Here is a 25805-nt window from a genome sequence, read left to right as displayed (position 1 = left end):
TCAGGACTTAGGACTTCAGCGCTTCAGCCCTCACTCCCTCCTAAGGAGCCACTGCACACTCCAGCGGAGGAACGGCGGCGGAGCTCCAGGGGGCTCCCCAAAGAGCTGAGCATCTTAAAGTCCTCCTTAAGGAGCTCGCTGTCTCCAGCCCCGCCCCTCGTGGAGTCCCGCCCCCGACGCGACCTCGTCCTGTGGCACCGATTGGTTGGCTCCTGTGCGTGAAGACGTTGCGTCGTGGGGCGGGGCGGAGTAGCGTTGTCCGTAGGTCCTCAGCCCTGTGTCCTCGGCCACCGACCCCGCTGCTGACCTGTATCCACCCCTCCCCTGCCTTTAGAGGGTACAGGCGACAGCAGTTTCTCTAGGTGGTCGAACAGCCGCCAAACGTCTCCGTCGAGCTGCTTTTTCTAGTTGGCGGCTCCTCTGGGCTGCGTCCAGGTCGGGGGGTGGGGAAAAATGGCGCCGGCGCCCCAAGGCGTCCGGGAGGAGCCGCTGCTGGAGTGTGGGTCCGGACTGCTTTCCCGGCTGCTCTTCCTCGCCCAGGCAGTCCTCCTCCTGCTGCCGGCCGCCCGGGCAGGCCTCTGCCCCGCGCCCTGCTCCTGCCGCATCCCTCTGTTGGATTGCAGTCGCAGGAAACTGCCAGCGCCCAGCTGGAGGGCGCTGTCGAGCTCACTGCCCCCCGACGCCGTCAGCCTGTGAGTAGAGTTGCCGGGCGGGGGACCAAAGGAAAGAGGGGTGCTCCCCTTCCTCGAGGGACAGGAGGGAGACGGGCCTGGTCGGAGGGCGCGGCCAGGAGCCTAAGTTCTGAAGGGGAATGCCATTGCGATGTTGTGAACTTTTTTTTGTTGGGGGGTGGTGGTGGTTGGAGCCTGAAAACCTGGTGTTCAGGTTCTGGAGACTTGTACGAGGACCAGGGTTAAAATTCTTGGGAGCAGGGAGTCTCTGATTTCTGAGCTGGGAGGAGTTGGGGCGGTGATACTGTTAAGGGCTCACTGGTCCTGGGCTCTGGCATTGGCTCTTGAATGGTTGGGGCTCCTCGCTCATTTTGGGCTGCATCATCCTGTGCACCAAGCACGTGATTTTATAACCACGATCATAAAGACTTATGAACTGTGTTTTGGCTGTAGTTCAGGTTTTGGCTAATTTTGTGCTGTATTTTTGACAACTGGGTTAAAACTTCATGTGTTAACTACATCCGGTACCACCTTGAACAAATATCTTTATAAATAGCATTTTTGATCTAATTTAGGATTCACCTTGTAAAAGAAGGGAAGGCGTATCTGTTACAAAATTAAGTGTTTTGTTTTCAATGCATTTCCTTGTGGCAAAGACCTTAAAAATCAGTCCTCTTTGTTTATGTATGAGAAGCAAGTACAATGGTTGGATGAATTCTTCCGGAGACTCCACTGCAGAGTGATCACCTTGACAGGCCTGTGTTAGTGGCACCTGGAGAGCTCATTAGTCTGAGTCAGCCTGGTGGCATTAGGAGCAACAGTAGGTATTAAATGCTGCAATTATGGGGCTTGTTAACCACTAACATACGGTTATTTCTCTGCTGCTAACTGAGCAATGTATTTTTTTTTTTTTTTTTTTTTTGCGGTACTCGGGCCTCTCACTGTTGTGGCCTCTCCCATTACGGAGCACAGGCTCCGGACGCGCAGGCTTAGCGTCCATGGCTCACGGGCCTAGCCGCTCCCCGGCATGTGGTATCTTCCCAGACCGGGGCACGAACCCATGTCCCCTGCATTGGCAGGCGGACTCTCAACCACTGCGCCACCAGGGAAGCCCTGAGCAATGTATTTATTGACAGACTTCTAACAGAGTCATCTCTAAAACAAGACCTGTCACACACACAAAAAAAGCTCGAGGTGTGATTAAAATATGAGGGGATGTTTGGATTTCCATTGGAAATGGAATACAAATAGAAGGTCTGTCTCTGCAGAGGTTAAAGTGTGTATACATTTGCAAATAGCTTATGTTAAATAGGAAAGGAAGCTACCTCATAAATTCCTTGAGAAAATTAAGGTAACTTAAGTAACCAAATGTAGTAGCATAGATTTGCAGTGTAATAAGGTGTTTCCTGTTGTTTTGTGATAGTGACACCTGTAGCTAATTCTGGTTCTGTTGATGCAAATAACATTTAGCAGTTCATATCAGTTGCAGTATAGTCTGAATTAAACCTAGCATAACATCTTAGTAATGCGGTAACTACCTTTTTCTAAGAAATTCTTGAAACAACTACCTGATTATGACAAACTGAATCTGATTATGACAGACTAAATCTGGTGCAGGTTTAAAAACAACACAACTTCATTTAGCTGTAATTGAAATAAATGTGGCCTACTTTTTAAGATCCTCCATTGGTAGATAAACAATAATTAGAAAGTTTTAAGATACATTTATTTTGTATCTACATTTATGTAAGATACATTTATTTTGTGTCTAGGTTTGATTTTTTTTAATCAAGACAAATTGCTTAAAGCCAAATGACATTCAAAAATTTTAAATGTCCTATAATGAAATTGACATTTTCAGTTGAAGTGAAATGCCTTGGAGAGCAATTTTCTTGTAGAAATGTAATTGGATGGAAGTCTTACATTAGCAGAACTCTTAGAATATTAAAAGATGAGATTGTGCTGTTTTAAACTGAGAAACGTAATATTTTTCATCAGTTGCCTTCAGCTATAAAACAGGTACATGTGGTTTTCTTTATGTAATTTTGAATTTTTAAAACATATGCAATGCTTTAAATGTATTAGTGATTCAAACTCAAATGCTCAGACTTGCAGCAATCATCAAAAAGATGATAGACAAAATTCCTTAACCCTGGGTTTTAAACTATGTATCTGCCCCCAGTTACTGGCACAGAGCCCCTGAAACCCTTGTATCAATAATTTACAAAGTGATAGGAGAACTAGGAGCACCTTTCCTTTTCCTATTTGGTCTTTGACCCTAATTCCTGGCACAGAGCTCGTACATCTCTTGGAATCTCCTGGGTGATAGGAGTATCTTTTGACCTAACGAGGTGACTCTTGGTGGGCTCCTGGATAGCTTCAGGATTGGGGTGGGTCACCAGAAAGACCAAGCTGTGCTTAGAAGCTTGGAACTTTCAGCCCCACCCCTCGGATCCTACAGAAGAGGAGAGGGGCTAGAGATTGAGATAGTAATTGATCATGCCTATGTGGTGAAGCCTCCATAAAAATTTTCAAAGTATGGAGTTCAGAGAGCTTCTGAGTTGGTGAACACACCTACCAGGAGGTATGCTGTGAGGGTGGTGCATCCCAGCTCCATGGAGACAGAAGCTCCTGCACCAGACCCTTCTGGATCTTGCCCTGTGTATCTCTTCCTCTGGCTGTTCTTCTGTGTCCTTTATCATGTCTTTTGTTATACAGTTAACCAGTAAACATAAGTAAGTGTTTTCTTGAGTTCTGTGAGGTACTCTAACAGTGCTTGAGTCCAAGGAGGGGCGTCGTGGCAACCTCCAATTTGTAGCCAAGTTGGACAGAAGTTGTGGGTAACATGGGGAGCTACGACTTGTGATTGGTTTCTGAAGTGGGAGGCCATCTTATGGGACTGAGAGCTTAACCAGTGAGGTCTGCACTAACTCCAGTTAGTGTCAGAATTGAATTGAATTGCAGGACATCTAGCTGGTGTTGGAGAATTGGTTGGTGTGGGGAAAAAGCACACATCTTGTGTCAGAAGTACTGTGTGTGTGAGTAAAGGAAGAAACCAGTGACAAAAATTTTTTGCTTGAGCAAACTTTAGTCAGGCTACTGAACCTTATCCTGGGCCATCTGTGCACACCCTTGTAAAATGCAGTTTTAGCAGTATCCCTGCTAAGTTAGTTTAGTAGGAGTCCCCCACCCTCAATGTCTGATCAGATTCCTCCTCCTACACCATCCCCCAGGTGATATCTGAGTACCCTGGCCTGTCTTCAGCAAGAATCCTTTTGGGTCTATTTAGTTAAAAACCCCCTTACCAGATGTTTTCTCTTAGTAATTTTCCATTCACCGACACCACTCTGCTCCTTAGCTATAAGTTTTCTCTTATTTCATGGAGTATTCAGAGTTAAGCCCAATCTCTTTCCCCCACTTTAAAGTTTCATTGTAGTGGTTCCTTTATGTATCGAGAAAGCCCCATCCCCCAAAGTCTTCCTTACCATGCTTTAGCAAGTATCATTGAGTATTTTTTTCCTTTTAACAGTTATGGTGCCACAACTCGGGATAGGATCAGATTCATCATTGGACCCCCGGACCTCTCACCCAGGACCCTAAGTGCGTACCTTTGAAGCCTTTATCTTCACTCCTGACTGATTGATCGGGGATCCATTGCTGAGTCCGACTCCTGAATCATTGCTCCGGACTAACGTCCGTGGAAGCTGGTAAGGACAGATTTTGATTGTTAAGAGTCTGAGTACAGTTGACCTTGAACAACATAGGTTTGAACTGCGTAGGTCCACTTATATGCAGATTTTTTTCAATAGTAAATACTCCAGTACTACACGGTCCGTGGTTGGTTGAATCCATGGATGCAGAACCTTGGATACAAAGGAACTGCACGTATGGAAGGCAATTACAAGTTATATGTGGATTTTTAACTTTGCAGAGGGTCGGTGCTCCTAACCTTAGTGTTGTTCAAAGGTCAACTGTATACTCCAGAAGTTGGGATAGAGTCCCAGATAAACACAGGCTGGGTTAGAGTCCCAGGTTTCTCTGTTTGTAAGAAAGCTCAGTTAGAGTCCTAGGTTTTCTAGTCTGAAAGGTACTTACTGGGTTGGAAATCTCTCCTTCCTGGCTCTTTTTTTCCTGAGTGGGGATTATTTATTCCCTGACTCTTTGGGCTGGAAGTCTCTTCTTTCTGGCTCTTTTTTATTATTCCCTGACTCCTTATGCTGGAAGTCTTTTTTCTTGGCTCTCTGTGAAGCCTCTTTGTTCCCTCTCTTGGGTCCTGCTTTTCCCATGAGAACTTATTAGATGGCTCAAACCCCCTTCTTGAACCCCTGCTGAGTATATTCTCTGTCTCCCTCCATTCTTCTTGGCATGCTTTTGTTGTGGATAATGTGCAACTTCACTGGCTTCTTTCGGAAACTTGTGATCTCTCTACACTGGCTCCGCTAAGACATCTCCCTTCTCATTGCTTCTGCTCCTCCTTTGCCCTCTCACCACCTTCAGTATTTCCTCCAATTCCCTTGAATACTATGATATGTCCTTCTCAAAGCCCCTTCATCCTCTATCCCCTGCCAGACCTTTTTACACCTCAGTCTTTTTTTTTTTTTGTGGTACGCGGGCCTCTCACTGCTGTGGCCTCTCCTGTTGTGGAGCACAGGCTCCGGACGCGCAGGCTCAGCGGCCATGGCTCATGGGCCCAGCCGCTCCGCGGCATGTGGGATCCTCCCGGACCGGGGCACGAACCCGTGTCCCCTGCATCAGCAGGCGGACTCTCAACCACTGTGCCACCAGGGAAGCCCTCCACCTCAATCTTTATAGTCACTTGATCTTTGGACCCCCTGCCCTCCACTAGAGGCTGTTAAGAAACTTAGGGACCCCCCAAAACAACTACCTGAAGCTGAAAAGGAAAAAGGCTAATTGGAAATAGACTGTATGTTTTCAGCAGTTGGATGGGCTTTGGAGACCTGCCTCTAGGAGCCTCTAGGTGTCTCCTTGGTCAACACCTAAAATTTGGTCCATAGCCTCCATAAGATTACATATCAGGGCAACGGAAGGTGGTCTGTACAAAATTGGTAAACAGGTAACCTAAACTTGTCCCATTTGCCATAAACACAATTCACATAAAAACATAGAGTAGAGAAAAGACAAGAGATTATTATTTTATATAAACCAGTGAGTTTGTATTACTATGTTTTACTAACTAACTCATGACTAAAATTTTCCAGTGAAAACTTAAGATCTCTATTAGCATCTGTCTGTATGTTTATGTATGTCTGTATATATGTTGTAGAGGTGTGCTGTTTTTCTACTTCTAGATGGTATTACCAAATTAATTTATAAAATCCAATCCTGTTCAAATTAGCTTAGAGTTAAATGAGCAGTTACATAAATTAAGTATTCCTGAAACTCTCAGAAACAGAGAAGCTCAGTGTTTTAAGTTTACATGATCTGGGATAATTTTTCATAAATAAAGCTAATTTGAATATTGTTGGTAAAATAAAGAACAGGCATGTCTTCAGAGTTGTCAGCATTAAATATGGTGCAGACATTAAATCTAAACTAAGAACAAAATGTACAAAAAAAATGAATTGCTTCCTGTATGTCAAGCACAGCAGTAAAATAAAAAAGGGGGAAATACCATGTATGTAACTTTTTAGGTTTTTGCTTTTGTGATGTTTGCCTAACATGCATGTGTTATAAAAAATAGTTAATAGGGAAATAACTTCGGATGATGGCTGGCTTTGTTTGGCGTTGTGTCTGCCTAAAATAAAAATCAAAGTCATTTGTAAGTAAGATAAACTACTGAAACATTCATTATTGAACCTAAATTTAAGTTTATATACTTTTGGCATCTTGTTTTTACATGTTACAAAGAAACAAGATATTTGGATCTATTAGTAAACATTCTTTTGCTACACAAAAATTGTACTAAGAGGAATCGTATGCCTCTAGAAATTGCAAAATTGTATATTCAGAAATATACTAGTTTACTACAGAAAACTGATACATGACAGACCACAATTGCCTACTTCCTAGTTTTCTCTGTTAAAAAAAGTTTATTAATAGTTAAAAATCATAATCAATATATGTAAATGAAACTACTAGAAACTGTAAGAATGAAGAGAAATAACTTTGTGTGCAAGGTATGAAGGATGTGTTTAGTTAAGGGAAAAAAAGGTTTTTATTCTAAGGTAGAATGAGTTCCAGAATGAGAAAGAGGAAAAATACAGTACAAAAACTGAATAGATATTAGAAAAATGGTTGTAGAAGATTTGCAGAACAGGAATTTTGTGTTTGGTTAAGTTGCTGAGATTGAATGGATTTATTTGTAAGTTACAAAAAAAAAAGTGAACTTTAATATCAAAAGTGTACTGGAATTCCCTGGTGGTCCAGTGGTTAGGACTCGGTGCTTTCACTGCCTCGGCCTGGGTTCAATCCCTGGTGGGTTCAATCCCTGGTGGGTTCAATCCCTGGTTGGGGAGCTAAGATCCTGCAAGCTGTGCAGTGCGGCCAAAAAACAAACACAAAAACGTATTGATGCAAAACTAGAATCCCAAAGTTTTATTGGATTCTTGGTCTGTTCTTATTAAGAAACTGTAAAAAGGTTTACCTTTTAAGTAGTCTGCCTAGGAAACAAAGATTTTGTGTCTTATCAAAATAATTTCCTGTGTTTCATGTTGTCTTTATCAGGTCTTTGATTACTCTAAAACATTGAGTTTTCTCAATATTAGAAGAGCTAAGTTTTTTTTTTTTTTTAAACAACTATGTGACTTTCTGTATTTGCCTTTGAAATCTTTTGTCACTTTGTTTAAATGGATAACTAAGTATTGTTTCACAGTGACCTGTGATCTTATTTAGTCAAATGTTTAAACTTTTCAGTATTTTTGACAACTTCTCAAAATCAAATTCTAAATGGAGTCTTTTTGACTCCATTTAGGATGGAGTCTCGAACTACCTTCGAGACTTTCCAGAGGCCTCTGGAAAATCTCAAAGGATATGTCTCTCACGTTGTAAAAGGATATGTTAAACTAATTAAGTTCATTTGGTATTTTAAATTACATGAGAAGCATAGTCAAATAAATGAGGACAAATATTCTTAGGTTGTACACGTACGGATATATGTTACTAATAATAGGTATTCCAGAAAAGTGTGAAGTTCATAGAGATTTGAAATAGCCTTGTTGTCTGGTTATTATGATAAAATATTGTATGCCACAGAAATAACTAATTTTTCTTATCAAGTGAACTCTCATCAGAACTTTAACCATGGCCATTTTAAGTCTTTTTTCATTCACGGACAAGTTGTTTTACTCTCATTCTTCTCTGAAAGCATAAACAGTCAGCCACAGGCAAGAATGCTCCATGATGCCATCAGTAAGGCCATGCCACGAGATTGAGAGAATTTCCAGAAGTAATGAAGAAGCTGATGGATTTATGAAACTGTTAACCCAAGATCAAGTAGAACAAGAATTAATTACATTGGACTGAATAAACTGATGAGGATGGTTATAATTTTTTTTATCACTCTTTGTTTGAAACATTACTGGTTCTTTAATGTTTTGCTCTTCAGATTTAAATAACCTTTTTCGGACTTCCCTGGTGGCGCAGTGGTTAAGAATCCACCTGCCAATGCAGGGGACACGGGTTTGAGCCCTGGTCCGGGAAGATCCCACATGCCGCGGAGCAACTAAGCCCGTGCGCCACAACTACTGAAGCCCGTGCGCCTACAGCCCGTGCTCCGCAACAAGAGAAACCACCACAGTGAGAAGCCCGCGCACCACAACGAAGAGTAGCCCCCGCTAGCTGCAACTGGAGAAAGCCCCCATGCATCAGTGGAGAGGCAGCGCAGCCAAAAATAAATAAATAAATTAAAAACGAACAAATAAATAACCTTTTTCTTTTCTCTTATGTTATCTATAGCTTACAACAGTAATCTGGTAGATAATACCTTTGTGAACAAAGATGAAACAATTACTTTTTCTCCCTACCTGATTCCTCCAGAATTCAGAAACTTTTAGCCAGTATTCTTATTTTCATGACAATGTGGTAGTTTAAGTTCAATAAGAATGTGCTCTTGTAAGAGGATACAATTGGAAATATAGGTTATATTATCATGGCTTTGACTGAAATGTTATATAAGAGTGAACTGTGCATAGAATCTGGTTTAAGGGACTAAGGTTGCCTTCATGGAACCGGTGCTCTTGGAAAAACTGGCCTGCTGTCTGGCTTACAGGGTTCTCAGCCTCATAGGTGAGTAAGGAAAGTCACTTCCTGGCAGGTCCAGGAACCTTACGATATCCTGGGGACATCAAGAAGAGAGATATTCACCTGAATCTTTAGGAATGGGAGATGAAGTCTGGTGGCTAGTTCCTGAGCTGGCTTCCTAGCCTCAAGAGGCTTTTAAAAGCGTAATCTGAGATTCCTTATGAAAAGTTTGAGCAAAACGAACTCAAAAAGAGCCTGCCTATATGGTCAATCACTATTCTTGCTGCACTTACATGAATAATCAGGACAAATCTAATGAGACCAGAATTATGTAAACAAGAAATAAAAGGTTAACTATAGAGGGAAGTTTTTTTTCTTTCATTGTAAAACTGTAGTGCACCCTTGTGGCTTCTGTCTTGCACACTGGCCAGTCCTTACCACATTCTCAATTCTGGTTTCCTCCAGTATCTGACTCTAACTCTCCAAACTAATGTTTCCAGTTTTTTTTTCCCCCACTCTCCTGACGTGGCATCACTGAGAACTAAAATTGCCCTTTTCCTGAAATCCTGCAAGCTGAAGCTGGATGACTTGATATAAACTTAAAAAAAAAAAGAGCACAACACATTGTATATGGGCAACCTTTGTGCCTCCTGCTGTGTGGACCACTTACAGAATTCATCAGAACATTTAATGCCATCCATCACCAGAGACATTCAAACTGCAAACCAGGAAACTTCTTCAGGTGGCCACTGCCATCCTCATTCTACCTTTTAAAGATGCTTCAAGTTCAAATCTAAGAATCCCAACTGGCTACCCTCTGGACTGAGAAACTGGATCTCTAACTATTAATTTTGGCTTTTATTTTCATAGAAACTCCCCTCATTAAATACCTGACTGCTGGTACCATTGAGCAAATATAATACCAAGTCCCTACAGAAGGTTCACCTGGTCCTTAATGAGCAAAAGGCTACTGAATGAGAAAATAGACATATTGTTCAGAGGAAAGAAGAATGTCTCTTCTTTCCTTGAACAAGAAAGGGGCCTGACAAAGATTCTTTGACTAAATTTTGACTCCTGAACCACCTTCATCCAGGCTCATCTGTATACTTACTTGTAAAATGCAGTTTTAGCAAGAATCCTGCTGAGTCAGTTTAGCAAGAAACCCTTGATACCTGATCACCCTTGATATCTGATCCGGTTTCTCATGTTCCACCATCCTCCAGGTGATGTCTGATCACCATGGCTTGTCTTCAGCAGGAATCCACTTAGGTCTATTTAGCCAGAACCCCCCTTACCCTTGTTTCCAGTTTTCCATCCACTGATTTTGTCCACCCTGCTCCATGGCTATAAATTCACACTTGCCCATGCGGTATTTGGAGTTGAGCCCAATTTCTTTCCCCCCACTGCAAAATTTCATCATAGTGGTCCCTATAGCCTTACAGATAACTTGCACCACCTTGAATAAAGTCTTTCTTACCAGGTTTTAACACATGTCATTGAATTTTTTTTTTCTTCTTTTAACACAGAATTTTTCCTAGATGTTTGGTATCACAGGAGTGAGATTTGCTAGAGTGGATCTGGCTAATGGAAATGTGATTTGGGAAGAGAGAGGATAAAAAGGCAGGGGATCCAGAACCTTTGATTCCTGGGTGACCACATGGTCACCCATGATATGGAGCAGCAGCTGTGCTGCTCTCAAGTTACTAAAGGTAAAAGTTACCAATGGAATTTAGAGATGGATCCAATTCCTGGCCTCTTGGTTCACTGGATGCATAAGGAAAGGGAAACTAGTAAGAAAAAGATGAACTGTTTAATCCCTTGGTTATTGTGGTAACCAAATTATAATAGCTAAAATTGAAATAATGTAATAATAAGTAATATGTAAAAGTGAGATTAAAAGAGAGTGCTGGGTCAGACCTTGATGCTGGACCAAGCTCAGATTTCACTAAGTCTGAGCTTTGGTAACTAGCCTCAAAGCTGCCCACCAAGGGAAAAATTAAGCAAGGACCACAGAAAGTACCTCTAAGACCTCTGGCCACCAAGAATGTAGTCAGTGTGCGGGGAGGGCAAAACCAAGAAACTACTGAAATCAGGGAGTACAGTGTGAAGGAGTTGTTTCATTTTGTGGATCAGTAACATCAGCTTCCTGAAGAACCTTTATTAAAATGGACTGTGAGGGACTTCCCTGACAGTCCAGTGGTTAAGACCTCGCCTTCCAATGCAGGGGATGCGGGCTCGATCCCTGGTCAGGGAGCTAAGATCCCGCATGCCTCGCAGCCACAAACCCCCCCCCCCCAAAAACATAAACCAGAAGCGATATCGTAACAAATTCAATAAAGACTTAAAAAAAATAAAATAATAAAAATGGATTGTGAGAGTCATTAATTTAGGAGCAGTATCTGGTTTTAGATGCTGCAGTGGGGAAAAGCGTGTTTGGGTTGATGGAGGATCCGCAGGTCACTATGGAACAATCACTGATGGCCATATGTGATCCAGACACAAAGTAGTTTATTCCTGAGGGAACAGCCAGCCTAATGGATTGGGCAGAAGCCACTGTAAGGTCTGTTTATCCCTGAGAAAGAGGACTGTCCGCCGCCTCCAATAAATGCCAAGTGGAAGCAGATGATATGTTTTGTGTATAAGCCACGTGGGATTATCTTTATGATAATTGGGATGTTCACTTGCTGAATGTGCCTGTTACCCAGTCTATGGTAAATGCTGTGATTAAGGGGAAACTCTTACATGGGCACCCCATATAACCTTACTGCTGCAAAACCAGGGGACAGTTGGGGAAGCCTTATGTATTGGCTGCCTCACCTTCCCCTCTGGATCTTATAAAGATGCTAATAAAAACATTAGGTTAGTTAAAAAGAGAATGAGGAAAGGCAAAGGAGTCAGGGAACTGATCTTAGCAAGGTGGACATTTTTAAACAGTTACTAAGAAATAAGGTGAATAGCAAATATTGTTAGGAGCAAAACAAAGGAAATAGGGAAGAATCATGGAATTCAACCCAGCAGAATGGAAGGCTTTAGATGGTTTTAAGAAATGGGATGAATAAAACAGACATTAGTGGGGTTAAAACAAAGCTTTTATTACTGCACTACCCAAGGTTGGGCAGGCTGGAAAGACCTCCTTCTGATCCCCCAACATTAAAGGTCTCCAAAGAAGTCTGCTCTGTTTAGTTTGAAGAAATCTAAAAATCTAAAGACTGAGATTGCAGTGAGAAACTTGACCAGCAAACGCTTGGGTCATTGGTTAGGCAGATTAAATGAGATAAAAATTGACAGAAAGGGACACTTTCCTGGCCGTCCAGTGGTTGGGATGCCGTGTTTCCACTGCAGGGGGTGTGGGTTTGATCCCTGGTCGGGGAACTAGGATCCCACATGCCTTGCGGCACAGCCAAAAAATAGAAAAAAAATTGACAAAAGGGCCAGGGTCCCTTGGCTCAACCCACGAAGGGGGGACCCCAAAACCTTTTGCAGTAGAGTGGATAAAATGGTCAGAAGGTAGAGAAGTTCCCAGGATTTCCTGATAGGAGATCATCTTGCACTGTGGTACCAAAACCCACTGGTGAAACCTGATACAGCTGAGAACATAAAAATATAAGGGTTGATAAGATTATGAAGGTTGGACTGTTTAAACAGGCTTTAAGTTGTATCTTCTTTACCTGAGTGTTTTATAGGAATGGGTGTTATGTCTGTATGGGGACTGCTTCCCCTACCTAGTATTCTACAACCAAAATTTGTTCATATAAGCCCTAATGGAGGCTATAGTTAAGAATGTAAGGTGAAAGTTTGTAGGAGAATGGTATATTTGATCAGACTTTTACCTGATTGTATAATGAAGATGGACATTGTATCTGGTAGGGGAATGTTTTCTCTACCTAATGTTGTAAAACAGAAGGCATGTAAATCTACACTTCAAGCAATATTACTAATTGGACACGCTAAATGGGAACCAGTAAGGTGGCCCAAGCCCACCTAGCATAGAATAGAAGCTGGAGTGTTGGTATGGGAAAATTCTCTGTGTGATAACCCTGTGTGTACCTGAGTGCCTCCCAGCAACAGCTTCTAGGACTTTGGACTGGAGAATTTCCAGTTGAAGGGTAGTTATTGGCTCCCTTTGGACATTAATTGAAACTGCCTGTATGACTAAAAGTCATAAAGTAATCTTGAAAAGAATCTTGACGTCTTGCATAATGTCTGATAAACACTGCAGTGGGGAGGACAGTGCCCAGAAGAGTTTCATAATAAAATGGCAGTGGTTTACACGGGATCATACTGTCTGGGGCATGCGAGGAGGATATACTAAAGAATAGGGAGCCTCTTTTCCCTTAGGACTGACTGTGGAACTGTGTGAGGAGCTGCTGGATTATGTTGTCACTTGGAAGTGTCCTATAAACAGCTCATAACTGACCAAAAAAGAGCTGCTTGGTTTGTGAATGACAGTTGCAAGGTGAAGGGACAGCATCCTATTTTGAAGGCCACCACCGATAGAAGAAGGTAAAGACATTAGCTCACTGGGTTGAATTGCATGCTGTTTTCCTAGAGTAATGCAAGAATTGAACAGTGGTAAAAAACCCCTGTGTTTGAGTTTTTACTGACTCATGGACAACGGCCTATGGCCAGACCATATGGTCAGGCAGAAGAGCAGTGGAAACATGGCCTGTTAAAGGGATGCCCTTATGGGGCATAGCCCTATGGGAATTACTGTGGGAATTTGAAGGGTGCATTAAAGTAGGGCTTTGTCGATGTCCACCAGGAGAAGCCCCTTCTAAGTTCAGAAGGTGATTAGAATCACCAGGCAAATACCCCTGTGTGCTCACTTGAGATGGCCATGTGGGTCCATGAAATGAGTGGATATGGGGGCATTGCAGCAATGCAGAAATGGGCTAAATCCAGACGTATTTCTCTTGTATCGTCTGAGGCACAAAATGACAGTAAGTATTGACAGAATAATGTTCTGTCTGCAAGCAAAAGAGACAGAGATGGCAGATGACTAAGTGTCAGATTCCTCTGGGGGAAAGGCCTTGAATATAGCTAGTAAGTGAGACTGATATTGGTAGACCTGGGGGGCTACAAATGAGTCCTGACAGGAAGAGACACTGACTCTGGACCAGGCTTTACTTACTTGGTGGTAGATGGAAATGTACAAGAGTGCTTTGAAACAACCGGAACAGAAGATAATTGTACCAGTTTGGATGGCCGACCATCATCTCTTCAGACCAAGGAATACACTTTATAGCCCATAATGTCCAAGAGTGGGCAGAGAGAGAGCCTCCTCAGGGTACTAGTTTGACGGAGAACTAGAATGGGCAATTAAAACATTGGTTATCTAAAATGGGAGAGAAAAAGACATGAAGGGCTGGCTTATATACCATGAAAGTGCACTCATACTCAACGTGGGGTGGGGCTAAAGGAGTGGCACTACTTATAGAGTCCTCTTTCTGGTGGGCCTGGGGAAGAGGGTGTGGAATGACTATGCAACTCTTACTAAGGGAGAAGTATTCTGGTGTAACAAGTATACTTTTTTCTTTCTTTCCCCTATTAACTTTCTTCCCCCTGCTTGATGCAGTGGTCATAGGACCAGGCCTGCAAACATAAGTGCTGGAAACAGAGATGATTCCTAAGCAAGAAGCTAACTGTAATTTTAAATTTGGGGTCAAGATTCCTAAGTACCTGATGGGGTGGGTTGTGCCTTCATCCCATCTTGCAAAATTGAGGTAAACAGTGAATGCCACTATATTGCCTGGTGGTAAAAATAGCCCAGGTAGTTCTGTAACTGTGTTACCTTACCCTAAATGAACTGTGGACTGAAGGGGAGGAGCTTGCTAAACTAGTGTTGCTCTTTGCTATCTAGACCAGCACAGTGACTGAACCTGATGTTCCTTCCGAAGTTGGAAGAGTTTGGGTATACAGGGAGAGAAGGAGCAATAGTAGCTGAAGATAAAGAAACAAGTAAATGGGTTGTGTAGTGAGGGAAATCCAATAATAACACCACAAAAGGGCTCAGAGTAGTCGATTATATCTCTTAATGCAGTTACACCAGATGACTGAAAGAGTGAAACCATATGTTTGCCTAGACCACACCTGCATTTGGAACCTGACAAGATTAACTGGAAGCCTGCAAACCCGAGTGGCCTTACCTGAAAATTATTTTTCATATCATATGATGATGGACTGGTCCAGTTATTAATGACTGAATGGGAGTCTAACAACATGCCAGTATCTTTTGAGTATATATATATTGGTCTCTGCCCCTGGCTCCTGGCACACAGCTCCTGAAACCCTTGTAACTTCCAAAGTGATAAGTATTTGGAGTGCCTTTTGTTCTAATATTTGGTCTTTGACCCTGATTCCTGATACACAGCTCCTACATCTCTTGGAATTTTCTGGGTGATAGGGGTGTCTTTTGACCTGATGGGGTGACTCTTGGTGGGCTCCTGGATAGCTTCAGGATTGGGGTGGGTCACCAGAAAGACGAGGCGGTGATTAGAAACTGGGAACTTTCAGCCCCACGCCCCCCATCCTACAGAAGAGGAGAGGGGCTAGAAATTGAGGTAGTAATTGATCATGCCTATGTGGTGAAGCCTCCATAAAAAATTTCAAAGTATGGAGTTCAGAGAGCTTGTGAGTTGGTGAACACACCTACCAGGAGGTATGCTGTGAGGGTGGTGCATCCCAGCTCCATGGAGACAGAAGCTCCTGCACCAGACCCTTTTGGATCTCGCCCTGTGTATCTCTTCATCTGGCTGTTCATCTGTGTCCTTTATCATATCGTTTGTCCAGTAAATGTAAGTAAATGTTTTCCTGAGTTCTGTGAGCTGTTCTAGCAGGTGCTTTATTCCAAGGAGGGGGAACCTCCAATTTGTAGCCAACTCGGACAGAATTTGTGGGTAACATAGGGATCTACTGTTTGTGATTGGTGTAGGGGGCAGTCTTGTGGGACTGAGCCCTTAATTTGTGGGGTCTGCAGTAACTCCAGTTAGTGTCAGAGTTGAATTGCAGGATATCCAGCTGGTGTTGGAGAATTGGTTGGTGTGGGGGAAAAACCCCAAAAATATCTGGTGTCAGGAGCATTGTGTGTGTGAGTAAAGATAGAAATGAATTTTTTCCTAGGCAGAACCTTACTTAGATACTGTCTTTTTAAAAAAGAGTTTATCGTTGGTTTACAATATAGTGTTAGTTTCAGGTGTACAGCAAAGTGATTCATTTATATATATACATATATCCATTCTTTTTCAGATTCTTTTCCCATGTAGGTTATTACAGAATATTGAGTACGAGTTCCCTATGCTATACAGTAGGTCCTTGGTGATCATCTATTTTATGTATAGTAGTGTGTATTTGTTAATCCCAAATTCCTAATTTATCCCTCCCCTCCATGTTTCCCCTTTGGTAACCATACATTTGTTTTCGAAGTGTGTGAGTCTTTCTGTTTTGTAAATAAGTTCATTTGTATCTTTTTTTTTTTTTTTTTTTTAGATTCCACATATAAGTGATATCATATGATATTTGCCTTTCTCTCTGACTTGCTTCACTTCGTATGGTAATCTCTAGGTCCATCCATGTTGCTGCAAATGTCATTATTTCATTCTTTTTTATGGCTGAGTAATATTCCATTGTATATATTTACTACATCTTCTTTATCCATTCCTCTGTCAGTGGACATCTAGGTTGCTTCTGTGTCTTGGCTATTGTAAATAGTGCTGCAGTGAACATTGGGGTGCATGTATCTTTTCAAACTATGGCTTTCTCTGGATATATGCCCAGTAGTGGGATTGCTGGGTCATATGGTAGTTCTAGTTTTAGTTTTATAAGGAACCTCCGTACTGTTCTCCATAGTGGTTATGCCAGTTCATAGATACTGTCTTTTTTTTTTTTGGGCCACACCACTTGGCTTGTGGGGTCTTAGTTCCCCGACCAGGGATGGAAGCTGGGCCTCGCAGTTGAGAGCACCGAATCTTAACCACTGGACTGTCAGGGAATTCCCTAGATACTGTCTTTATGCTGCTTCTTTTTTAAAAAAATATATTTATTTATTATTTATTTTTGGCTGTGTTGGGTCTTAGCTGATGTGCGTGAGCTTTTCTCTAGCTGCGGTGAGCAGGGGCTACTCTTCGTAGCAGTGCCTGGGCTTCTCATTGCGGTGGCTTCTCTTGTTGCGGAGCATGGGCTGTAGGCATGCGGGCTTCAGTAGTTGTGGCACGTGGGCTCAGTAGTTGTGGCTCACAGGCTCTAGAGTGCAGGCTCAGTAGTTGTGGTGCGTGGGCTTAGGTGCTCCGTGGCATGTGGGATCTTCCTGGACCAGGGCTCAAACTCGTGTCCCCTGCATTGGCAGGCAGATTCTCAACCACTGCGCCACCAGGGAAGCCCTGTCTTTATGCTTCTATATGTCAGAAACTCTTTCAAATTTTATTTGGTAGTTTAAAACTTGACTGGATTCTCCATGGCAGAGCTCTGTGTCACATTGTTCTGATTTTACACACACACACACACACACACACACACACACACACAGAAGATTGAAAGACCAGGTATGTTAGTCAACTTGTTTTTTCAAGTAAGAACATTAGAACCCCTCTCCTCCAACAATTATTTGCTGTTATGGTCATTTCATGATAGCACCAAAAAATTAGGAAGTACATGATTTTTTTATTTTTATTTTTATTTATCTATTTAGTTTTTCGGCCACGCAGCATGCAGGATCTTAGTTCCCCGACCGGAGATTGAACCCGTGCCCCCTGCAGTGGAACTGTGGAGTCTTAACCACTGGACTGCCAGGGAAGTCCCAGGAATACATGATTTTAGAGTTAAGGAAAATTCTGTAGATTAACTATATTTAGCTTTATGGAAAACTTGACCTTATTATTTTCGTTTTACTGTTGACTGCTGAAAACTTCATCATGGATTTGGGAACCACTGCTCTACTAGATTAATTGGAAAGAGATGGCAGATGACACTTAGCCACCTGCCATCTCTGTCTCTTTTGCTTGCGACAGAACATTATTCTCTCAATACTTACTGTCATTTTGTGCCTCAGAGGGTACAAGAGAAATACGTCTGGATTTCATATGCATTTAGTTGTTACTTCTAGTTTCTTAGTCTCCTCTGTTCTCATAATAGTTACTGTTTAACATTTGTCCACATTGTTCTTTGGAGTAGTTGTGAACAGATTAGTTCTTTCGCATAGGAAAAGGGCAGTTTATGTTGAATAACTCCAGGAAGTCTTTCAGATTTACACATAACTTGAGCTTTAACCTCTTTAGCTGTTGCTTTGTGTGAGTGACATTGGTAAAATGTTTTCACTGTTAGTTACAGATGGAGTTAGCCTCGATTCCTTCAAAGGTCCTGAGCTCACTACCAGTGACTTGCGTGATGTCAAGCAAAAACCGCAGAGCTTTGTCTATACTTCATATTTCGTTCCTAAAAGGGCAAATAATTTGTAGTATACTTACATTCTACATTTTCAGTGATACTGGTAAGGACTGAGATACTCTTTGGAAAATATTCTTAGGTTTTAGAAAGGTGATATGGTAGGGGAGTTGATTTGAGGATGTTTGTTTTTCTGAAAATGAACTCTTCAACCTTCTATTGCATGTAGAGGATACAGGTTGTGAAGAAAACTGAGAGGCAGAAACATAACTTTGACATAACTTGATGCTTTTCAATTGGATAATCCAGCTGGGATGTGAAGAGAAGAATTCACTTTAATTGCTTCAAACCACAAGGTGGTGAACTGAAAATGAGTCCCTTTAAAAAAGGTACAGATTAGATTTCCCCTCTATTAAGGTCCCTCATATTTACCCCATTTGTTACTATCTACCCTTGTTTTATACCTCCTTCTTCCATTTTGTGTTCCATGATATTTTCACTGCATTTTATGGGGAAGTGAGATTGACTGCGGGGTGGAGCACAGTGAGATTGGCTATGGGTTTAGAAACGTGGTTTACTCTGTCATCAAACCAAGGTGGGACTTCCCTCTCTTGGCTTCTAGGCCTCCTTAGGTAGGAATCAAGAGGAAACGCTTCTTGCTCTGCATAATATCATCCTATCCCAGTTCTACACTCCAGAGTAAAGAAGAGCTTATTCCTGGGAAGATTCCCCATGCCTTCCTTGTCCTGACCCTCACATCCTCACCGCCAACCAGTATCTGCTGTGAGACCATCAGCCCCAGGCTCATTATGCCCTTTATTCTTGTTCACACCAGTCTCCACAAGAAACTCGGGACTTACAGGTTAACTCTCTTCTCCATAGAAAGCCCCAACCCTCTTCTTGGCTTTATTTTTGTCTTTAGTAGGTATCATCTTCTGACATGCTACATATTTTACTTTGTCTTTTCAATAGAATGTAAATGTCACGGGGGCATGGATTTTTATCAGTTCATTCATTGCTATGGATGAACAGTGACCAGCAGTAGGTACTCAAAGGTATTTGTTGAATGAATGCAGCAAATAATTGAATTAAAGAAAACCTTTTGAGGGAGATTAGGAGAAGCTCTCAAAGAAATTAAAGCAGTCCTTTCTCAATTGCTTCTCTAGTTTTTTTTGTTTTTTTAAAATTTTATTGGAGTATAGTTGATTTACAATGTTGTGTTAGTTTTAGGTATACAGCAAAGTGATTCAGTTATACATATGTATATATATTCATTCTTTTTCAGTTTCTTTACCCATATGGGTTATTACAGAATACTGAGTAGAGTTCTCTGTACTGTGCAGTAGGTCTTTGCTGGTTATCTGTTTTATATATGGTAGTGTGTGTGTGTTAATCCCAAGCTCCTAATTTATCCCCCCTGGCCCCCGCAATGTTTCCCCTTTACTTGTCTAGTTTTTTTTTAAATTTTATTTTTGGCTGCATTGGGTCTTCATTGCTGCGCGCGGGCTTTCTCTAGTTGCGGTGAGCGGGGGCTACTGTTTGTTGTGGTGCATGGGCTTCTTATTGCGGTGGCTTCTCTTGTTGCAGAGCACAGGCGCACGGGGCTTCAGTAGTTGTGGCTCGCAGGCTTAGTTGCTCTGCAGCATGTGGGAACTTCCTGGACCAGGGAGCAAACCCGTGTCCGTTGCATTGACAGGTGGATTCTTAACCACTGTACCACCAGGGAAGTCCCTCTAGTTTTTAAAATATCTTATTAGATGATTTCTTTTCAGCGTACCTCATTCCCCATAGTAAACATTTTGAGTGAATCAGTATATTATCTTAGCTAATTATTTGTATTTTAAGATCATCTTTTTAAAAAAAATAGAGAAAAATTTCTGAATATAGGCATACTAAGTTACTACTAATTCTAACTCCCATCTCACTCTAGGATGTTTTGTTTAATTGTACCAAAATTCAGAAAAACTTCTGTGTGAACAGTCTTTCATTTATTCTGATTCTTTGTTTTTATAGGACTTTGCAGTGTCTATTAGATATTTACTAAATACTAGTGGATCATCAGTTGCACAGAGTGTCATTATAGCTTGCAGCCATAGTTTGAGGGGTTTTTAATAGTCTACAATTTCATTCCAACCTGTACACCAGCCACCTATTTCTAAAGTTGGGATCCTTCAAAGGCATTTGGATGTCTTTCACGTATCCTATCTTTCTAGGCGCTAGCAGAAACACCAGTTTTATTCTTTAAAAGAAACAGACCCACTGGTAAATCCCTAAAGCACATTTAGGGGAACGGGGAATACACTGCTATGGTGTTTCCAAAATTCAATATCTGTTGTCCTTGGCTTGCATACTACTGTTATATCGAACTGTTTCATGTCCAACAATTATTTCAAAGCATATACTATATGCCTTTCTTGCATTGCATTAAGGATTTTAACATATTTCATCTTCTTTATCCTGGTCTGCCTGGGAAAGTGATAAACAGAAGATGCGAGCCCATGAAATTTATTGTAATCTTCAAGGCATTTTTGTTAGTTCAGAAAATAGCTGAAGAAGAAAGCCTATAATGACAGAGGCTTAAGAAATCTTATCTAATACATATTTGGTAAAGATCACTTAGATCTCATTGTTAACACAAGTCTACACTGAATTATCTTGATATTTTACATTGAGCCCAGCATAATTTACCAACTTAAACTCCTTTTGACACTGAGAGTGCCTGTCTTATCATACTTTCCCTAGCATTGATTATCATCATCTAAATTATTCTTTGCTAATTTGCTAGGGGAAAAATCATATTGTTTTAATTGCTTTGCTTTGTACAATTTGTTTGATTCTCTTAATGTTAACTTTGTCTTCACTGGTTCCCTTGCCCTGAATGGCACTCGATTTTAGATGTTAGAACCACTTGGAAAGAGGAGAGTAGTGTGCTCAGTATATCCCTAAGGAGTTTTACAACGTTGACCTTTGCCCTTTTTGACAGGATCTTTCTGGGCAAGGGAACAATAATTAAGAGATGAAGAGAGCCAAACAAGGCTACTACTGGAAAGTGGTAAAGAAACCTAGGGTCATTTCACCTTGCTATAGACTCCCATACCTAAACCCAAATCCTGACTCTCCTTCCCAGTGAGCTATGTAGCCAAGGAGCTATCTAACAATGTACTAGTATGTCTTGCTGCGTTTACCTAAGACTTCATTTTTAAAATCTTATTTTAGGGAATACACATAAATTATAAAAGAGCATATATTCTCATTAAAAGAAATCAAGCAATACAGAAGAGAATTAAATAGAAATAAAAGCACCCATTCCTTCTTCTACCCCTTCTATCCCACCCTCCTGTGGTACAAATAGGGATTTACAGGAATTTCATCCTGATAGTAAATATAATTTAGTGGCATTTTGGTGTCAGTGAGACTTTAGTTTAAGGTGATCCTGTAAACTCCAGGAGGGATTATATAAACTCCCCAAATGTCTGTTTTGTTCCATACTACTTAGTGCAGTGCCTGGCATATGGTAGATGTCAAATATTTGAGGACAGTTTCATTGTAAGGCGAGAAAAGGAAAAGAATTGAAAGAATCTTAACAGAGCATCCTCTGGCCATCAGGCTTTGGGGTATTAGATTTCTGGAGAAGCGCAAGGGTTCTCAGCACTGTCTGCATGTTAGACTATCACTTGGAGAGCCTTAGCAAAATACCAGTGCTTAGGTCTCACACCCCAGTGATTCTGCTTTGATTGGTCTGGATGAGACCCCAGCATCAGTGTGTTAGAATCTTCCCTGGTAATGCTGATGTGCAGCAGTGGTGAAGAACTACTGAACCGTAAACAGTTGTTGCTTACTGAATGTTAACTGAGGAGATCTGTGCTTTACTTAATTCTTTAAAAGTCCTTTATGCTTTGGAGGACACTTTTATTTTTATAGAGATTATTGTCCTAATTATGTTTTGTTATATTAAAAATATTTTGCATTTCCTTATATACAACATATATAGTAAGCACATGGATAATCAAAGAATTACTTAATTACTTGTACATTAAGATAATCATTAGGCTTCCTGATGCTAGAAAATATATTTCCCTCATCTTAGGACCATGACATTTTATATGGTATACTTTCTTTTTTAAAGGCCCTTTAATCCTAATGGAAAACTAGCATTTAAGCAGTAGAGAAAACAAATCATATTAAGGAGCTTAGCAAAAATGTTTAAAAAAAATCTGAATGCATTTGTATGATGTTTTCTATGCCAAACTAAATGACTCAACTTATTTATTCTGTGTTACTCCAGTCATCAAAAATGTTAAGATGTAAAAAAAAAAAAAAAAAGTTAAGATGTTCAGCTGATGCAAATAAAAAATAAAAGCAATTTAGGGATTTCCCTGGTGGCCCAGTGGATAAGACTTGGCACTCCCAATGCAGGGGGCCCATGTTCGAACCCTGGTTGGGGAGCTAGATCCCGCATGCTGCAACAAAGATCCTGTGTGCTGCAACTGAGACCCGGTGCAGTCTAAATAAATAAATAAATATTAAAAAAAATAAAAGCAATTTAAGTAAGTAGATTCCATCCAAATTATTAATTTCATGTTTGGGACAAAAACCAGAGGAACAGAATATTTAATGTAAGCTTTCTTTACTATGCTATAAACCTGTTTTTTTTAAAGTGTGTATTCTGTACCTTTCCTTCTCTTGCCCTTCCCCAACTTTTCCCCAAAAAGGAGACTGTAACTGTGTTGTTTGTAATAAACTTAAATGCCGGAATAACTGTCAGAATAACTAGTAGTGATGAGTAGTTTTAAGGTTAAACTATAAACAGTGCAACATTAATGAAGTGTGGTGTAAATAAATTTGTAGCTAAACACTTCTTAACTTTGGCTTTCTCTTATACATTTTTCTTTTTTGTATATCCATTTCAAAATCACTATGACATCTTAGTTATATAATCAAAATCTTGGCAGGTTGCAGCAGGAAAAGCATAGGCAACCCTGAGCATAATTATGCTTATTTGAGGAAATATTAGACTTGGTGCCAGGTTAAACTATACGAGTGTTAAGAGATAATAATGAGAAACCCAACTAATGCTTGGCTTTGATTAGACCTTCCTTCTCTGCCAATAACGTAAGTGATAAGACAGTTTATATTAAATTTAATATCTATTCACTCCCCAAAATATAATAACTTAATAATTATAATAAAATATAGTTTATCCAAATATAAAATAGTCTGATAAGAAGATGTGAACCCAGTTCATAGTCAGAAAATGCTCACTAATGATGATGGAAAGTATCTTGGCTTTCTGTATATTTTCATGTATAAGCAACAGCCTTTGTTCTGCTATTGCTGAATTATTTTTTATTCTAAATGGAAAAAGCATTAAAAGCATGGGATTAATATGCTGTGGTTTTGTACTGCTTGCTAAAAATTCAGCTGTTCATTGGCTTGATATTTGAAGGCCAGACACTGGGTTCGAAAATGCAATTTACTGTTTCATAGATCAGTCCAAAAACTAAATCTAGTATGTGTGTTCCACTATCTTTCTGAGATATACTACTGATTAGGAATGCAAAATACATCTAATTATTATTTTTTCCTTTGTCTAGTGTCATAATTAATCTGATTGGGTCAGTTTAGAGCATTATTCTGAAAACATTCTGTAAGAACAATTCTAGTCTCTTAGAAAAGTAACAATTAAAATCTTGTTTCCTAGTCACATTCTGGGCTAAAGATAGATTTTATGTGTGAGTTTATTTTTAAATAATACTTTCCCGTGATAAACTATTAAAACAGTACAAAAGCATATAAAATGGAAAAGTAGCAAGTTCCTTGTTCCACCTAAGGAAAATTCACTGTTAACTGTTTCTTGGGTGTACTTCCACAGAGTTTTACACATACATCTTTTCCCTTTTCTTTAGAGACACCTCCCCACCACAAAGCTGTACTATGCACTATGTATAAATATCTGTTATTCTTTTATTTTTTAATTGAAATATAATTGATTTACAATATTATGTTTCAGGTGTGCTACATAATGATTTGACATTTGCATGCATTTTTTAAAATTTGCATGCATTATGAAATGATCACCATGATTAGTCTGGTGTCATGATAACCATCTGTCTCCGTACAAAGTTATTACAATATTATTGACCATATTCCTTATGCTATTCTTTTTACTGGCTGCAGAGATTTCCATTATATGGAACTTTCATAAGTTATTTAACTGATCCCATTTTATTGAACATTTAGATTTCTTTTTATTTTATGATTTTGCTATTACAGTAACTTCTTGGTAGATATCTCTTAATAATTATATGACTCTATGTAGAATAGAATTCTTAGGTTATTCTAAAACATCATATCTTGTGATATAGGTTTATACCTCAATAATTTGACCAAATCTTTGGTGGGCTGCCTTGTTATTGGCATCTTTCTCATGAAATTGGAATTTAGAAGCAATATTTAATGTATTACTTTAATAAGCTAATTTAGGGGAATAGCTCCAATTAATTAAGATTTTACCTTGGGAAGTAGATTATGCCTGTGTGTACAAAAGATAAATACTTAGAAAAGGTGAGAGTGCTGGACCATCATTCTATTTCAAATCTAATATTATATAATCTACTGTTTACACACTGGCCTGTAGTCTAAGTGTTTTATTTATATCCTTTTAATCATCTGAGCAATCCATTGAGGTAGGTACTAGTATCCTCATTTAATGGTAGATGAGACTGAAGTTTAGAGAGGTTAAATGACTTGCCCCAGGTACCAGAACTGGGTGTGCAAAAACTGTATTCTTAAAGGTAGCTGTAGAATTCATATTTCTTGTTTTGTTGTTGTAGTCCCCACAATGAAATAATGTTTTCAATCATTCAGAACCCAGGGAAAGATGATGGAAGAAAATAAGATATGCCTCTTATTCTTGAAAATTAGTGCTCCCATTTTCCTACCACATCCAACTTTTTGGATTCATATAAAAAGTGTTGTACAGTGTAAATAAGTAATGCAATTGAAGGATGAAACTTTAATTTGGAATAGCATTATGCTTCATGCTGTAATACAAGCTTTTGAGAATAGGCTGAACTGTGAACTTCAACAATAACAAAATTTCTGATAAAGGGGCCCTTTGCAAAAAGTTAAAAGATACTAACATATATCCAATAGTTTGGGTATGACAATGTTTTATGTATTTATCCAGCATAATTTGCCCTTTCTTTTGTGAATGGAAATCCCTGTTTTGCTAATTAGAGTGTATCCAGCATAATTTACTTTAAAAAATATACTCAGGATCATCATTTCGCTCATTTATAGTACTGTGATTTATTTATTATATATTTGTTTTTGGCTACGCTGGTTCTTCATTGCCGTGCACGGGCTTTCTCTAGTTGCGGTGAGCAGGGGCTATTCTTCGTTGCAGTGAGCGGGCTTCTCATTGCGGTGGCTTCTGTTGTTGCGGAGCACGGGCTCTAGGCGCGCGGGCTCGGTAGTTGTGGCGCATGGGCTTAGTTGATCTGCATCAGGTAGGATCTTCCCAGACCAGGGCTCGAACCCGTGTCCCCTGCATTGGCA

At 40.3% G+C, this 25805-nt stretch overlaps 1 protein-coding gene across 6 annotated transcripts in view; it reads left to right on the top strand.

Annotated features, from left to right (window-relative positions):
- The first annotated feature begins 230 nt into the window (after window positions 1-230).
- Window positions 231-25805, top strand: part of LRIG2 (leucine rich repeats and immunoglobulin like domains 2) — an 84956-nt gene continuing 59381 nt past the window's right edge. For 5 of the 6 annotated variants that reach the window (XM_089917768.1, XM_089917792.1, XM_089917786.1 and 2 more), the window contains exon 1: window positions 231-692. In XM_089917768.1, coding sequence (XP_089773894.1) covers window positions 454-692 — 239 coding nt within the window. In that variant the 5' untranslated portion in view covers window positions 231-453. The other variant, XM_089917778.1, reaches the window with a different exon arrangement.

Source organism: Delphinapterus leucas, chromosome 1 (genome assembly GCF_059928025.1).
Source record: "Delphinapterus leucas isolate spDelLeu-1000000601 "Yukka" chromosome 1, BTC_Dleu_Yukka2, whole genome shotgun sequence".
NCBI classification, from domain to species: Eukaryota; Metazoa; Chordata; class Mammalia; order Artiodactyla; family Monodontidae; genus Delphinapterus; species Delphinapterus leucas.
The sequence above is the reverse complement of the archived record's forward strand: the minus strand, read 5'-3'. Positions and strand labels throughout refer to the sequence as shown.